The 18,828-nt window shown below is 39.9% G+C and overlaps 1 protein-coding gene across 1 annotated transcript in view; it reads left to right on the top strand.

The window, feature by feature from the left end:
• The window catches only part of LOC126188156 (glutamyl-tRNA(Gln) amidotransferase subunit B, mitochondrial), a 130,460-nt gene that overhangs the window by 57,062 nt on the left and 54,570 nt on the right, over positions 1-18,828 (top strand). The window contains exon 4 of the mRNA XM_049929667.1: positions 6,064-6,236. Coding sequence (XP_049785624.1) covers positions 6,064-6,236 — 173 coding nt within the window. The remainder of the gene's footprint in view (positions 1-6,063; positions 6,237-18,828) is intronic.

Below are 18,828 nucleotides of genomic sequence, written 5' to 3'. Positions count from 1 at the left end.
GGGCCTGCCAGTCAAAATAATGTGAGTCAGCTGGGCACTACACCTGACCATGCAGATTGCCTCTGCAGATTTCACACTCACTTCAGCTGTGACGCACTTACATTGCATTCAGACTTGCTCGTGCGCAAACTGATCTCATGGCTTGGTACCGGTGCACCAGGTTGCTTGTCCTCTTCAAGTTGCCACAGATTACCACTTTGTGATAGTGCCTGCACGTCTCATGTACGATCGGATGGCTCTCGCCTCTTTGTTTATGATGTGCAACTAAAATCTTACCTTCTAGCCAACAATGGAGCCGATGTCAGCATGATTCCACTGTATTTTGCTCCTGCTACAGTTTCACAGTTCCACACATCCAATGACTCTGTGATACTGGTGACTGACACTGCATTGATCACTCTTGATTGTTGCAACCACACACCTATGCCCCGGATCTTCTTGGTGGCTGAAACAGTGGAACCTGTCATATAGTCTGTTGGTAAACTCAAGAGCGAGCAAACAAGTGCCCACTCTGCCTACCCAGGTACATCAAAAGGTGCTTCTTCAGGCTGTTTCATAACATAGTACTGCCCCTGCCATGGCGTGTGCTTTAAATCTGTGGCAACACCGTGTACAGATACATTCTGGCAATGTTTATTTTTAGATAAATGGATTAAGACCATAAGGAAACAAAAGACAATAGATTATTCTGAAATACAACATTATAGAGTAAAAAATATTAATGAAGGAATAGAAGTCGGGATTCTATTAAGACATAGAACCGAATGTCTGTCCATCTGAATTTACTTTCCTCTACTGCTACTTGTAAAATGAACCCCATATAGTGCAATCAATCTGTAGAATTTAAGGCTTGTTCTTACTATGTGTTTCTACTAAAAAGTAGAAGGTTTCTTCAAAGTGCAAGAAATTTATAATTTCACATGTTGCATTAGTCCTATTCACACTACTTTTGTTGTCACAGTCTTCATGGAAATGTCTGAAAAGTAGCCATAAAGTGTTATGCATATTGGGTATTTAGTCTATTGTCAGCTGCCTAAAAGGTTACATATGTTTTGGTAGTATCAACAATTATTTGTTTCGCATATAAATAGATTAGAGAATCTTTATTAAACTTTTTTATAAGAATGGAATAAAGTTTTAAATTTTTAGGAATGTTAAATATTGCTTTTGGCGAGTCTGCTATGAGTAAAACAAGGCCATACAAGTAGTATAAACATTTCAAAGCAGGCCTTAAAGAACAGTGTTTTTACAAGAATGGATGAGATTAAAAATGGATAGTTGAGAGAGCTATAAACTATCCCGAAGAAACAGTTCCAAGTGGTTTGGGAATTGGAAAAAGTACTGGCATAACTGTATAGTATGTAATGGGGAATATTTAAAAAAGGATAGCATTGCTTTAGATTAAAAAATAAAGTTCTTACCAAAAAATGCAAATTAATCCGTGAATACACCTCGTACATCAAGATTTTTATAGAAGCTCAGAATCGGTGTACGTGTTTCAAAGGAAATTTCAGCAGTGTTTAAGACAGCTATTGCATATATGTTTTAAAAATACATCTTAGAATTAGGTGAGTAGAAACTGAGATAGAGATTTAGTGACAGAATACATTCAAATGCTGCTGTTCCATGGGATCATATTCTATTATCAAAAAATTAATTAATTTTCCTGTGAAGTTCTTACATTATTGCTTTGGGACATATTTTTGGAAAACAGTTTAGCACTTTTACTACCTTTTATTCGAGGACATAGTTGGAGGTTTGTTATGCTCCTTGTTGTGATGTGAAGTGTTGTCCATAACAACAACACAGTTTGGTAGATTCAGAGTTACTTTAGTCGATATCCAATTTGAATAATTTTCATAGTTCATTTGCCCATGATAGTCCCCAGTTGCACATCCCACTTTATCCACTTAATAAATTAACTGTGCATTGCGTAAAAACCCATCTTTTGATCCAGTATTGACTACAATGATCCTATTGCTTCCACTAACATTGTCCATAATGCCATCAACACCAGGACCCTGCCAACATTTTGTTGTTGTCCACCCAAGTTTCATCAATGTAAAAAAAAGTGTCTGCGTAGCTCCCTTAATTTCTTCACTTGCATCGAGTACTTATATCACCAGTCAATTATATCCATTCTCTGTACCAAAGTTTTTCATTTATGTACAGATTTTTACAGATAAATCCCATTTCACGCAGTGTCTTGTGTGAAACATCTTTTTGTGAACGAAAATGGATCTTTTGTTTTATGGCAGTAAGTAATTTCCTTAATGTTGGCACTATTTTTTGATTTATGCAAAAGTCCTCCATCATTTGTCAAATTTCCTCCCAAAATTGTTAGTTTTCCTTCATGGCGATTCCAGTAACAGTGTGGTTTATTTTCACAGTCCTTCCCCACGAATCCTATTGTGACAAGACTGACATTTGCATAAATTGCATCTCTTTGATTGGGACTGGTAATATTAGCCAAGAGCTCTTGTTATGTCGCCTCTTTAACATTCAGTATAATATGATTAGGGACAATGAAACGCTCATTACTCCACAAATACCTCTTTTTCCTGTTCTGCACATTTTCTTGTAATACAGGATGATTATCCTTCACTTCTGGATACCGAAGTATATCAGTAAGTATACAAAGTTAACTGACTAATGCTGGCATTTAAGGTCCCATGAACAGAAGCAACTTATATCACTGCACACTGATCTACACTGCTAGTCCGGTTTTGGGCAAATAATTTTGGGTGCCCCTGTAGGCCTCTCCCCGATGTTATTCAATCTGTATATTGAGCAAGCAATAAAGGAAACAAAAGAAAAGTTCGGAGTAGGTATTAAAATCCATGGAGAAGAAATAAAGACTTTGAGGTTCGCTGATGACATTGTAATTCTGTTAGAGACAGCAAGGGACTTGGAAGAGCAGTTGAACGGAATGGACAGTGTCTTGGAAGGAGGGTATAAGATGAACATCAACAAAAGCAAAACGAGGATAATGGAATGTAGTCGAATTAAGTCGGGTGATGCTGAGGGAATTAGATTAGGAAATGAGACACTTAAAGTAGTAAAGGAGTTTTGCTATTTGAGGAGCAAAATAACTGATGATGGTCGAAGTAGAGCGGATATAAAATGTAGACTGGCAATGACATGGAAAGCATTTCTGAAGAAGAAAAATTTGTTAACATCGAGTACTGATTTAAATGTTAGGAAGTTGTTTCTTAAAGTATTTGTATGGAGTGTAGCCATGTATGGAAGTGAAACATGGACGATAAATAGTTTAGACAAGAAGAGAATTGAAGCTTTTGAAATGTGGTGCTACAGAAGAATGATGAAGATTAGATGGGTAGATCACATAACTAATGAGGAGGTATTGAATAGAATTGGGGAGAAGAGGAGCTTGTGGCACAACTTGACTAGGAGAAGGGATCGGTTGGTAGGACATGTTCTGAGGCATCGAGGGATCACCAATTTAGTATTGGAGGGCAGCGTGGAGGGTAAAAATCTTAGAGGGAGACCAAGAGATGAATACACTAAGCAGATTCAGAAGGATGTAGGCTGCAGTACGTACTGGGAGATGAAGGAGCTTGTGCAGGATAGAGTAGCATGTTGAGCTGCATCAAACCAGTCTCAGGACTGAAGACCACAACAACAACAACAACAACAACAACAACAACAACTGTAGGGCCAGTGGCATGGTCCTTGCAGGAAAGGCCACGCCTCCCACCAAAAGCGCTGCGCTCACTCTCTTGAGTTTACAGACAGACTACAGGAGCCTACTTCCACTACTATTTACTGCCAGGCCTGAACTATGTTTTGCTCCTGCACCACATTGGCTAACGACTGATCAGTGGCAAGATCAGTGACTCCCTACCTGCTAAAGATACACAGCTGTCTCCTACTTTGCAGTCAGGGATGTCAAATGCTTCTGGATGAGCTCTGCATGACATGTGCCATGCTTTCCAAACTCCTACATTCCAACTTGTATATGCTAGTGACCAACGACCTACTCTGCTCGTGCATCGCCGAGACATCTAGTGAGCTTCATGCGGCTTAACAGAAACTCACAATTCTGCAATGTCTGCACCCACTGCCTGATGATGAAGACATTACGTTGGCCTCAAAACAGGTCAGTCAAGTCCCATTACGTAATTGTGATCGCCTGACCACACTCAATGTTATTGATAGTGCCTCTGTGCCTGAGTCATCCATTGACAATGGTGTTATAATAACACTATTGCTATGCCCTCAGCTCACACTTCATGCCAGCCCTTCCGGCCACAAACTGTTGGTACCGTCCATGACGGGGCAATTCATTGCATCAACACCACTCCTGGCCTACTGGTCCGCCGTCACCCTCACCACCTACCTCCGCACAAACTCAAAGCGACAAAAGCCAACGTGGATGAACTCTTGTGTGTTAGTATTGGTATTGTATGACCATCTGACAGTGCCTGGGCTTCTGTTATCAAACTTGTCCACAAAAGGGATAATACTAGGTGATTCTGTGGCAATTATCGGTATCTCAAGAGCCGGGCTATAACAGACAGCCACCCTATACCAAACTTACAAGACTTCACACATGAAGTTTCTGGTGCCACTGTATTCAGTGTTGTTGACTGTAAAAGGTGCTATTTACAGACTTCTGTGGCTGACGAGCGTATATTAAACCTGCAATAACCACATCGTTTGGTCTGTTTGATTTTTTATTTATGCTGTTTTAGTTAAAAAAGTTGGCCGAGGCCTGGCAGAGGTTTATTGATGGCTTTCTATTTAACATGTCCTTCTGCTATGCTTACCTACATGACGCGATAATTTTCTCGCAGACTTGCAGTGAACATGAGATTCATTTATGCACCATGTTGTACAAGTTAGCAGCACGCGGTTTCATGATTAATAACGATAAATGCCAACTATGGCAACCCTGTGTCACCCTCGTTGGACATTTATTTGACACTTTGAGGATATGCCCCACGCCAGAAAAAAGGGAACAGATCCGCCTCCTTCCTCTGTCCTTGGACTATCAAGAACTACAACATTTCCTCAGAGACATCAATTTTTACAGGCACCATCTCCCACATGCTGCTGAAACACTCTTGCCTCTTACTGAGCCACCACACGGCAAGAACACCACCAACAAATGATGACGCCTGAAATGGATGCCTGAAATGCAAATGGCCCTCGACAAAATTAAATCCGACCTCACACAGGCTATCACCCTCACCCTTCCATCACTGGATGCACACCTCATGATCATCGCAGACACCAGTGACCATGCGATGGGCACAGTACTGCAACAAGAGATCACTGGTGTAAAGCAGTTGCTGCATTTCTTCTCTCGGAACTGAGCAATATTCAGAAGAAGTGGTCAACTCTTGGTAGAGAGCTCTTGGCCATAAATGAGGTGGTCCGCTGTTTCCAGGATGACATTCAAGAACACCCTCTAACCATTTACACTGACCACAAGCCTCTTGCATATGTGATCAAAAACCCCTCTGTTAATGCCACACCAGGTGCTTTCACCATCTCGACCTGATCTTTCAAGTTACCACCGACGTCAGACACATCTGAGATGTGGAAAATGTGGTCACAGACTACCTGTTTTGCTTGGCAGCCACATTTACTCAGCTGAACTTTGATCTACAAGGGGTATATTCTTCAGAAGTAAGTAATAAAGACACATAACGTACATTATGTTAAAATTATAAGCGTACGTTATGAACTAAAATGCTCAAGGCAAATAACAGATATCATAGATCCATGAAGGACTTAATCTATGATTTCTGTTCTTTGACCTGATCTTCTTAGCTCATAATGAATGCTTATATTTTTAATGTAATTATTCCTTCTGTAGAAGATAGCCCTAGTGGTATTTAAACCTGGTCAATATTTATTACTATAAACTTTATGGAACCAATTAGCTGTTTACATCATTTATTAAAAAAAATTATAGTAGTCACATCTATTTCACCTGTAGTTGAGTGTAAAAAGAACAAAGAGTATATAACAAAAAAGGCTCCCTCATCTGCCCTTTCCATTTGTCTGCCTTATTTGCATCATTTCTATTTTCAGGCTGGCTACCAAATTACGCAACAACGCCTTCCACTAGCTGAAGGTGGGCAAATAGATTTCCATGTTTTTACCCAAGGTGTGCATAAGAAGCCTTATAAGAAAACAGCAAGGATACATCAGCTGCAGCTTGAACAAGATAGTGGAAAATCTCTTCATGATGAGATTTTGAACAGGTATCACAAAAGCCATTAATCTGTTTTCATCCTCCTCCTCACCCTTCCCTCCCCCCTCCCCCCTCTTCCCCCCCCCCCCTCCCATATCTCTCACTCACATCCTCAGAGTAACCCAAATGCAAAAGCCGCTAAATGCATTTTTTGTTGATTTTGAGATGGGCTTACTGTCACATAGATTTTTTCAGCACCTACATGAGGGAATAGGTTTCAGGGTGCAAAGCCCACTATAGGCCATTGGAAACTGTTGTAGAAAATTGTGTTCAGTTTCAAAAGCTGTTAACTGCACATTGTCTTAAGGTGCAAAGCCCACTAAATGTCCAAAGCTTACATAACCCGCCAAGTTCAACAGGCATGGTGGTCACCATGCCATGTCCAGATGAAAAACACACCAACTGGCATCAGATTTACCAATCTAGACAGTAAAAGCTACATTTCAGTTTGTTATAATTAGAAGAGATATTTTTCACATTCAGAGTTAGGTTGGTTGCACTGTAGCAAACACATATGCAACAGTGAAGCTCACGCAGCCAGTGCACTTTTGAAATATATGCCGGCAAGCACAGTTCAGCTGATCAGCAGGTTGCTTGTTGACATATTGTTGACATATTGGTGTGAGTGTTTTGAAGAAGATAAGTGATTTTGTGTGACAGTCCCTTCTGGAAAAGGAAGAGGCATCCTTATCAGTGGAAGAGAAATGTTTCCAAAACAGGAAGGTAAGAACATGAAAAGTATTAAAATTGTTATGAAATAAAAACTGTTGATACTAAGTATTATAACATAACCTCAACAAATTTGTGGTATGATCTGTGCTGTCCTAAACACAGTGGCATAGTCTGACCAATTTAATAGACAATTTCTGCAAAACTGTAACTGGTAGCTATCTGGCAACAAAATAAAAATGTAGCAAAACTAAAGGAAATTTGTGTTAAATGCAGTATATCTCGCAGAGAGCAGCAAGGAGTGCACATGATCATGTGTAGTTTTAATAGGCACTATACTTAACAGTGTTGCCAGATTGCTCCCCCTTTGGGAAGGATTTTAAGCAACTTATGGGGGAGGGGGTTTTGACAGTAAAAAATGAAAATTTCTACCAATTGTTTGGTTTAATCACCCCTTTTATATACACTACTAGTTCTTTTAATTTAGCCCGTCGTATACAGACTTCCGCATACTTTTCAAGACCCTTGACATGGCCGCCATCTTGGATTCAACTCCAAAGTTTCAAATGGGAATGTAGTCATGTGACATATCAGATAAATAGAGAATTTCACCAGAAAAACAATTCCGTTGTTATTTTAAACATAGCTTTATTCATTCTCAGGTTATAGCCAATTACGTGCGGACGCTCGGCAGCTTGAGTATTACGTACTGAGAAGTCATAAAATGAAGTCTGAAACAGTGCAAAGTGACTATCCCATGCCTGATATGTTACATGTGTTTAACTGTTAGGTATCATTTACTCATGCTAACGTTTTAATCATTGTTTCCTTATTTACAGGTTACAAAATGTCCTTAACACATGAAGAACGCATTGAAATCATCTTGATACCAGGAGATAGAACCACACAGGTCATTGCTGAGGATTTAAACAGTTGTCACCCAACCAGACAGCCCATCACTCACAGCGAAGTTGCCAAGCTTTTGGCCAAATTCCGAGCAACAGGTTCTGTCACAGATAACCCTAAGGCTGGAAGACCAAAATCTGCCACTGATGAAGCAATAACAGTGAGTGTGTTGGCATCATTTAGCAAGAGTCTGCAACGAAGTACTCGTCGCATGTCACATGAATGTGGGGTTAGCCGTACCTCCATACTGCGAATTTTATCGCAGCACAAATGGCACCCATACAAAATTCAGCTGCTCGAACACCTGAACAAGGATGACCCAGATCGTCAGCTACAGTTCGCAGAATGGGTGCCACAGCAGCTGCAGATAAACCCACGTTTCTCCTATCAGGTGCTGTTCAGTGATGAAGCCAATTTCTTTATCAATGGTGAAGTGAACAAGCAGAATCACAGATACTGGTCCGACACAAATCCACACTGGATTGATGCTTCCAAAACTGTCGACTCACAAAAAGTGATGGTCTGGTGTGGTGTGTGGGGTGCCAAAGTTGTTGGACCTTTTTTAATTGATGGTACATCAACAGCCAACGGCTATCTGAGGTTATTGGATGAAGAAATGTTTCCCTCATTGTTAATGGAGGTTGGGACATTTCCGGAATTCTTCCAGCATGATGGAGCCCCACCACCCCACCACATTATGAGCACAATGTGCGAGCATACCTGGATGTGCAGTTCCCTCAAAAGTGGACTGGTCATAGGGGTGCTGTGGAGGGCCACCACGTTCACCAGATTTGATTCCTTTGGACTTTTATCTTTGTGGTCATGTCAAAGCACTGGTTTATTCTGTGAAAATATGGGATTTGCATCATCTAAAGCAGCACATTGTTGATGCGTGTGGTCAAATTCAGCCAGATGTGTTGGTCAAAGTTCGTCAGGACTGGGTTCGGAGGACAGCATTAACAATCCAACATAATGGACAACATATCGAGCAATTCCTATGACTGTGGGTGGTCTCTCGGGACTGTGTAACATCAGTGTAATGTCTCTTCGGCACATAACACAAATGCTGCCGAGCGTCCCACCGCTGCCACATGTAACTGGCTATAATCCGAGAATGAATAAATCTATGTTTAAAATAACAACGGCATTGTTTTTCTGGTGAAATTCTCTATGTGTTTGATATGTCACATGTCCACATTCCCATTTGAAGTTTTGGAGTTGAATCCAAGATGGCGGCTTTCAAGATGGCCGCCATGTTGCTGACATAGCCTATAAAGTTTCCCCCTTCCCATTCCTCTTGTGTAGGGACTCTGTTTCCTTGTTTGCTACTCCATTTGAATTTTATGAGGGTGTTTCCAGACTTTTGGACCACCCTGTACTTTCCTTACCAGGTCACTTCACTTGCTCAGGGTGCCACCAGGTGACATTCAATCTTGTGGTGGGCAGTCTCTATCACAATATCAGACAGTAATGTTTATTAATGGGTATTGTCTGGCACAAAGTCGTTAAAGAGTACTGTATCTTGCTGGTAAAAGTAACTGTTCGAAGAGATTTATGGTTAATATTCAGTTATCAAGTCTCCAAAGAATGCTTGGGGCATATCTCTATAAAACACTTATGTCATCAGTTTGAGCAGAATTATTTCAAGCAGTTATTTATAATAGAGCAAAAAGTGATTGTCATTGGCAAAACTGAAAACTCTCCTTGGTGCAGAGGGCACAGAAACCCCTTTTTAACCTACTGTCTTTATTTAGAATTATCATAAAATAGTTCAATCATTTTGAGTGTGACATTGCAAATTTCTGACTGATGACCTCAGTCTTTGAGGCTGAGTCTAATGAAGTGAAAAAACCTTAATCACTTCATTGTGTTTCACTGAAATATGTTTTGAGTTGTACTGAAGCTACAGAAATTTTTTGTTGCTTGTTTAATAAAAATACTTCTCCACCATAAATATACAATTTTCTAAGATATCATTAATTTGTTTGTGTGTAAACCAATGAGACATGTTATGAAGGATAATAGGTGAAGGGACTGCCTTAATAGTATTCAGTTTGGATACTTTCTTGCTCTCAGTTTGAGTGTCTGTGTATGGCAGTGTCACAAATCACATCCTCTCTTTCATCCTTAGTGTCATATCAGTGGAGTCAGATGCAAGGGACTTGATTAATACTGCTAAATGTTTGATTTGTTATCATTGTTTAATATTACCAGTCACACTTCCTTGTAGAATTTCTTGAACTAATGACAAAATAATTATTTTTATTTTATTTGTGAGATAAAATATTCACTTATGGATGTTCTGCACTTGATACATGTTTTCCTAGTACAGCTGTTACGTAAAAGTTTTAGCTCTCAGCAAGTCTGAAGAATAAGACAGTCTGAAGAATAAGACAGATCTGTCACTAGATGTTGTCTGCCTGTAGTTGAGGTGTAACACTAGACACAACCAATTATTTGGCCTCTAAGAACAAAAGTTTATTGATTCATATTCAAGTAAACAACAAATGTAGAAGCAGTGCAATAAGCTATAGTACAATCTGAGAAGCTGCACTATCTTTATATGGAGGAGGGCTCCAGTCGGTAGTACTGTGGATGTCTTGCCATGTGCACTAGCCTTGCAATCCACGGCAGGTGGCCTTCAGTGGCCAGACTGTTTCAAGTGTAGCACACCTGCCATGGCGTGTATCCAAGTGTTGTGTAAAGGGTTGTACACTCCTCTCCTCTTGGGGAAAGAGTGCTCCTCTGATGCAGGCATTGTGGTGATAAATGATACATCCATGTGGCCCCGGCCCCCTCAAAGACCATAATGGATGACCAGCAATAAGGGTGCTACCAGCATCTTGATGTTTGGCACTTGATGTGGCAGAAGTGTGCTGAGGGTGATGGCCACAGGGTGCTCAGATGGGGACACCAGGGTTGCCAGTGCCGAAGAGCCCAATGGTGAAGGCTCAGTTGGTGGTGGAAGTGCAGTAAAGCATCAACGGGAAGGGCGAGCAGCATGCGTCAGGGTGCTGGACCCAGGAGAGGAAAGAGATGATGACTTCCACAAGGAGGAGTGGGTCTGACCCAGGGAGGCCAGGACACGTGATGAGGGTGCCGGAACAGGTGCCGAGGGTGGAGGTGAAGGAAGCGGCGACAGACCTATGGCCCTCACTGTGGCACGAGGATGATTCTGAATGAGATTTTCACTCTGCAGCAGAGTGTGTGCTGATATGAAACTTCCTGGCAGATTAAAACTGTGTGCCTGACCGAGACTCGAACTTGGGACCTTTGCCTTTAGCGGGTAAGTGCTCTACCAACTGAGCTACCCAAGCAAGAGATGTGGCTCAAATTCAAAGATATAGTAGCAACAGCAATTGAGAGATTCATACCTCATAAATTGGTAAGAGATGGAACTGATCCCCCATGGTACACAAAACAGGTCTGAACGCTGTTGCAGAGGCAACGGAAAAAGCATGCAAAGTTCAGAAGAACGTGAAATCCCGAAGATTGGCTAAAATTTACAGACGCGTGAAATTTGGCATGGACTTCAATGCGAGATGCCTTTAACAGGTCCCACAACGAAACATTGTCTCGAAATTTGGTAGAAAATCCGAAGAAATTCTGGTCGTATGTAAAGTACACAAGCGGCAAGACGCAGTCAGTACCTTTGCTGCGCACTGCCGATGTTACTGTTACCGCTGTGCCGCTACAGCAGAGTTATTGAACGCAGTTTTCCAAAATTTCTTCACCAGGGAAGACAAATGGAATATTCCAGAATTTGAAACATGAACAGCTGCTAGCATGAGTTTCTTAGAAGTAGATACCTTAGGGGTTGCGAAGCAACTCAAATCGCTTGATACGGGCAAGTCTTCAGGTCCAGATTGTATACCGATTAGGTTCCTTTCAGATTATGCTGATATAATAGCCCCCTACTTAGCAATCATATACAACCACTCTCTCACCGATAGATCTGTACCTACAGATTGGAAAATTGCGCAGGTAGCACCAGTGTTTAAGAAGGGTAGTAGGAGTAATCCATCGAACTACAGACCTATATCATTTATGTCGGTTTGCAGTAGGGTTTTGGAGCATATACTGTATTCAAACATTATGAATCACCTCGAAGGGGACGATCTATTGATACGTAATCAGCATGGTTTCAGGAAACATCGCTCTTGTGCAACGCAGCTAGCTCTTTATTCGCACGAAGTAATGGCCGCTATCGACAGGGGATCTCAAGTTGATTCTGTATTTCTAGATTTCCGGAAAGCTTTTGACACTGTTCCTCACAAGCGACTTCTAATCAAGCTGCGGGCCTATGGGGTATCGTCTCAGTTGTGCGACTGGATTCGTGATTTCCTGTCAGGAAGGTCGCAGTTCGTAGTAATAGACGGCAAATCATAGGGTAAAACTGAAGTGATATCAGGTGTTCCCCAGGGAAGCGTCCTATGCTGTTCCTGATCTATATAAATGACCTGGGTGACAATCTGAGCAGTTGTTTTAGGTTGTTCGCAGATGATGCTGTAATTTACCGTCTAGTAAGGTCATCCAAAGACCAGTATCAGTTGCAAAGCGATTTAGAAAAGATTGCTGTATGGTGTGTCAGGTGGCAGTTGACGCTAAATAACGAAAAGTGTGAGGTGATCCACATGAGTTCCAAAAGAAATCCGTTGGAATTTGATTACTCGATAAATAGTACAATTCTCAAGGCTGTCAATTCAACGTAGTACCTGGGTGTTAAAATTACGAACAACTTTAGTTGGAAAGACCACATAGATAATATTGTGGGGAAGGCGAGCCAAAGGTTGCATTTCATTGGCAGGACACTTAGAAGATGCAACAAGTCCACTAAAGAGACAGCTTACACTACACCGTTCGTCCTCTGTTAGAATATTGCTGCGCGGTGTGGGATCCTTACCAGGTGGGATTGACGGAGGACATCGAAAGGGTGCAAAAAGAAGGGCAGCTCGTTTTGTATTATCACATAATAGGGGAGAGAGTGTGGCAGATATGATACGCGAGTTGGGATGGAAGTCATTAAAGCAAAGACGTTTTTCGTCGCGGCGAGATCTATTTACGAAATTTTAGTCACCAACTTTCTCTTCCGAATGCAAAAATATTTTGTTGAGCCCAACCTACATAGTTAGGAATGATCATCAAAATAAAATAAGAGAAATCAGAGCTCGAACATAAAGGTTTAGGTGTTCGTTTTTCCCGCGCACTGTTCAGGAGTGGAATGGTAGAGATATAGTATGATTGTGGTTCGATGAACCCTCTGCCAAGCACTTAAATGTGAATTGCAGAGTTATCATGTAGAGGTAGATGTAGATAATCTTTATTCAGTTTCTTAGTAAAAAGTTAGACGCAGGATAGCTCAGAGATATTCCCAAAGGAACTTGGTTGGATTCTCTTATTGTTGATTGACTTAAGAAAGAACATGTCTGAAATTGGTAGATAGTCAACTGATTACATAGTTCCAATGTGTTGACAGTATTTACACTGAATGATTCTTTCATTCTGTTGTAAAGTGTTTACTGTTATGAAAGTTCCTGACAAATTAAAGCTGCATACTGGACCAAATCTTGCACACAGACCCATACACCTTTCATAAGTTACACTCTCACAGGCACTTCTCATTCACTGCCTCACAGGCTCGGTCTTTCAATACCTCTTTCCTACTTTCCAAAAGTATACAGAACCTCCATGCCTTGCAAACCTAGCATTCCAAGAAGTAACAGAATGCCAGAGAATGCCTAAGGCAAGATTCTAGTGTGACACAATGCATGAGATCAGAGCTGTACGTCCCAAGTCACCTGCTCTGTTTTCAGTGCCACAACTGCCAGTCCGTACACTCTCCAAATGCATTCATTGATATTGTCATGCTTTCGAAAAACATGGCAAGCTTTCCAAAAACATGTCAATTCCATGTTTCTGAACAGTTTCCGTAGATAGAACTGAAGACAAAAATATGGCACTTCCCTTGAATTTTTCTTGAATGATTCAAGTAACACATTTGCTGGTATTTTTCCTTGCTCTCTTCACTTGTATGTTTCCAGGGAGACCACCCTTTGCCTTACTGTCTGCCAGTACTGCACTTCAGTAGATGTTAAACCTGTAGAACAGTACTTACAATCACACAATTGTCAATTTTTACACTTGAAACATTCCCCCCTCTACTTTCAGAAGACATACTCATTTTAAAATAATTAATGCCTTCAATTCTTGTAATCAACACTGAGCATGATGACTCAGTGGTTAAACCACTGGACTCACATTAAGGAGGAATGCGATTCAAATTCTCATCCTTCCAGAAGTATCCCCGTTTTTTTGGCTGAGGTAGGGGCTGGGGCTGCGGTTGTGTTGTCACCAGTCTCTGACTGATATTATGTCAGACACTTCCTCTGACTCTTAGAGACCCTGAATGTCTTCTTTCCACCTATTGTCTTTCTCATCTGTGTTTAACAGTTAAACAGCTTTGCACTCTGGTTGCTGATAGCTTTGCATTTTGTCTCATAAAATGTATTTTAACTCTTCTAGATGCTGAATCTGTCTTTCAAATTACCTTTTGCTTTTAGTTTTTTTTCACATTTTTGCAGGCAATTTGCTTTAGCTCCCCTGTATTTTCTATTGATTTTATTTCTAAATGGCTTACATTGCCATATTCCTTTCTTTTCATGAACATTTCATGGATTTCCTTCTTTCATCGATTATCTTTTGCTGCCGAGATCACTTGGTATTTTTATTTTATTTCACAATAACTGGATTCAACACAATCTTGCTGTCATTGGATCTTCCAAAAATTCTTATTAACATGCATACAGCCGGCCGGAGTGGCAGTGCAGTTTTAGGCGCTGCAGTCTGGAGCCGAGCGACCGCTATGGTCGCAGATTCGAATCCTGACTCGGGCATGGAAGTGTGTGATGTCCTTAGGTTAGTTAGGTTTAATTAGTTCTAAGTTCTAGGTGACTGATGACCTCAGAAGTTAAGTCGCATAGTGCTCAGAGCCATTTGAACCAACCATGCATACATACCACCAGTATAATGAGCATACTTTCTTGCTGCAATATATGGTTGTTAATAAAAATTTTCTGAAGATGTGATGATGACAACAAGATTCTTTCTAAGCTAATCATTGTGAAATAAAATAAAAATACTAGTGGTCTTAGCTGTAAAAGCTTTCTCCATTTACCAATGACAGTTTGCTCCCTGCAAACTTGTGCCGCTTATATTCCATTGATAAGTTGAAATATTTCTCCTGTCACCCAAAGTTTCTTCGCAATTACCTTCTTTGTGCTTTCAGTGTCAGTCCAACTTCTGTGATTGCTCTATTAGTGGATGTCCATTCCTCTAAAACAGAACTGATGGGACTGTGGTTTTCATTCTCACAGAATATACAGCATCAGAGGATTTCAAATACACACCATTAGTCCTCAGTATCTCAGTACCCCACCTCTTCACATTATGATTTTTCCTGACAGTACTCGTAAACTTCAGCCTACTCTTAATCATTATGTAACTGTGATCTAAGTATATATCTGCTCCTAGCTATACCTTAGACTCCAATATCTGATTTCAGAATCTCTTACTGTTATGTGTCTTCCCAAGTCTCCTGGCCTCTTGAACAATAATTTACTGTTACCCTGAAACTTACTGCAGCACTCAAAGAGTTTTTCTTCTCTCTCATTCCCTCAACTAAGTCCATATTCTCTTGTATCTTGGTCTTCTACCCCTTCCTCTACTACAGCATTGCAGTCTCCCATGATTATTACATTAGATTAGATTTACTTTCATCCCAGTTGATCTTTTTTTTTTTTTAATGAACACTATATGAAAGAATCATTTTACAAACACTTTGTTGTTGTGGTCTTCAGTCCTGAGACTGGTTTGATGCAGCTCTCCATGCTACTCTACCCTGTGCAAGCTTCTTCATCTCCCAGTACGTACTGCAGCCTACATCTTTCTGATTCTGCTTAGTGTATTCATCTCTTGGTCTCCCTCTATGATTTTTACCCTCCACACTGCCCACCAATACTAAATTGGTGATCCCTTGATGCCTCAGAACACCAACCGATCCCTTCTTCTGGTCAAGTTGTGCCACAAACTTCTCTTCTCCCCAATTCTATTCAATACCTCCTCATTAGTTATGTGATCTACCCATCTAACCTTCAGCATTCTTCTGTAGCACCAAATTTTGAAAGCTTCTATTCACTTCTTGTCCAAACTATTTATCATCCATGTTTCACTTCCATACATGGCTACAATCCATACAGATACTTTCAGAAACGACTTCCTGACATTTAAATCAATACTCGATGTTAACAAATATTTCTTCTTCAGAAACGCTTTTCTTGCCATTGCCAGTCTACATTTTATATCCTCTCTACTTCGACCATCACCAGTTATTTTGCTCCCCAAATCGCAAAACTCCTTTACTACTTTAAGTGTCTCATTTCCTAATCTAATTCCCTCAGCATCACCCGACTTAATTCGACTACATTTCATTATCCTTGTTTTGCTTTTGTTAATGTTCATCTTATACCCTCCTTTCAAAACACTGTCCATTCCGATCAACTGCTCTTCCAAGTCCTTTGCTGTCTTTGACAGAATTACAATGTCATCGGCGAACCTCAAAGTTTTTATTTCTTCTCCATGGATTTTAATACCTACTCCGAACTTTTCTTTTGTTACCTTTACTGCTTGCTCAATACAAAACACTAGAGCACTGAATTAAAAATAAATTTTTTTTTTATTTATAAGGTAATAAACATGTAATAGAACTATTATAATACTTATTTACAATGAACACATTACTGCACTGAAATGGTGCGGAAGTTAGATTGTATTTACACACACACACACACACACACACACACACACACATGCACGCACACTTATTTACAATGAACACATTACTGCACTGAAATTGTGCTGTGAGTGAGGAGAGTGTGAGAGGGGGGGGGGGGGGGGCGAGGGAGAGAGAGAGAGAGAGAGAGAGAGAGACGCACAAAAAACCAGTTGGTTCTACTGAGAAATTCATCAATAGAGTAGAAGGAGTTGGCCACCAATAAATCCTTTAGGCTTCTCTTAAACTGAATTTCATTGATTGTTAAGCTTTTTATGGCTGCTGGCAAGTTATTGAAAGTGTGTGTTCCTGAATAATGCACACCTTTTTGTACAAGAGTAAGTGACTTTAAATTATTGTGATGATTATTCTTATTTCTAGTGCTGATTCCTTGAATTGAGCTGTTGGTTTGAAAAAGCGATATATTTTTAATGACAAATTTCATGAAGGAATAAATATATTGGGAAGCAGTAGACTGCACATTTTTGTGCCTGGAAAACTTTAGCTTGGCTGGATGAATTACCCCAAAAAATAATCCCATATGACATTATGGAATGAAAGTAAGCATAGTATGCCAGCTTTTTCATTTTTATATCCCTTATGTCTGACACAGTTTACATTGCAAAAAGAGATTTGTTAAGATGCTTCAGCAGTTCTGTGGTGTGCTCCTCCCAGTTGAATTTGTTATCAATCTGTAATCCCAAGAATTTAACACTGTCCACTTCTTCTATCTGCTTGTCATCATCTGTTAGGCATATACTCGTGGGACACTCCTTACAAGTTCTGAACTGCATGTGTATGTTTTTTCAAAGTTTAGTGATAAAGAGTTGGCTAGGAATCAGTGATTAATGTCCACAAATATTTCATTAGCTGATCTTTCTAAGACTACACTTGATTTGCTATATATTGCAATGTTTGTATCATTGGCAAACAAAACGAACTTGGCATCTGGTAATGGTAGTGATGAAAGGTCATTGATATACACAAGAAAAAGGAAGGGCCCTAAAATGGGACCTTGTGGAACCCCACATGTAATTAGTTCCCAGTTGGATGATGCCTGATATCTTAATACATGTCTCTTTCCTGATAACACCCTTTGTTTCCTGCCAGAGATATAAGATTTGAACCATTTTGCAGCTTTTCCTGTTACACCATAATATTCTAATTTACTTAAAAAGATATTGTGATTTACACAGTCACATGCCTTTAACAGATCACAAAATTTACCAGTTGCCTGCAATTTTTTGTCTAATGAATGAAGCACATTTTCACTGTAAGTGTAGATAGCCTTCTCAATAGAACCCTTTAGAAATCCGAACTGTGACTTTGACAGTATGTTATTTGAGATAAGATGGTTATAAAGTCGATTGTACATTACTTTTTCTAAAATTTTTGAGAATTCTGGCATAAGTGAAGTTGGGTGGAAGTTTGATGTCCCTTCTTAAACAATGGCTTAACTTCAGCATATTTCAACCATTCAGGAAATATTCCACTGATAAATGAGTGGTTACACAGATAGCTTAATATGTTACTTAACTCAGAATCACATTCTTTAATTAACTTTGTTGATATTTCATCATCCCACTAGATGTTTTTGATTTTAAAGATTTTTATGATGGAAATTATTTCTGCTGGGGTAGTGAGGGTCAAATTCATATTATGGAAGTCACTTGAAATGTCTGGTCTGAGGTATTCCATAGCAGCATCTACAGAACCTGACAACCCCATCTTTTCAGTAACAGTTATAAAATTTTGTTAAAAAGTTCTGCAGCACTATACACATCTGTCACCAATGTATCATTTACTTGTAATGCTATTTATCCCTCTTCATGTCTGGTTCTAGCAGTCTCCTCCTTCACTGTATCCCATATAGACTTTACTTTGTTATCTGATATGACTATCTTTTCCTTGTAATATATTTGCTTTAATGTCCGTATTACAGTCTTTAATATTTTGCCGTATTTCATGTAATGTGCTATAGCATCAACATCAGAACTGTTTTGGATTGACAGATACAGTTTTCTTTTTGTTTTACAAGATACCCCTATTCCTTGAGTAATCCATGGCTTCTTTGTAGACTTTGCTTTAACCTTGGATAGTTTTGGGACAAAAACAGTGTTCAAATAAGGTAAGCACTTTATTAGCAAAAGTGTTATGTTTTTCATTCATGCCATGAGCACTGTGAACATCATTCCAGTGA

The sequence above is a fragment of the Schistocerca cancellata genome, chromosome 5 (assembly GCF_023864275.1).
Source record: "Schistocerca cancellata isolate TAMUIC-IGC-003103 chromosome 5, iqSchCanc2.1, whole genome shotgun sequence".
Classification (NCBI taxonomy): domain Eukaryota; kingdom Metazoa; phylum Arthropoda; class Insecta; order Orthoptera; family Acrididae; genus Schistocerca; species Schistocerca cancellata.
Note: the sequence above shows the minus strand (reverse complement) of the source record. Positions and strands in the feature narration are given on the sequence as shown.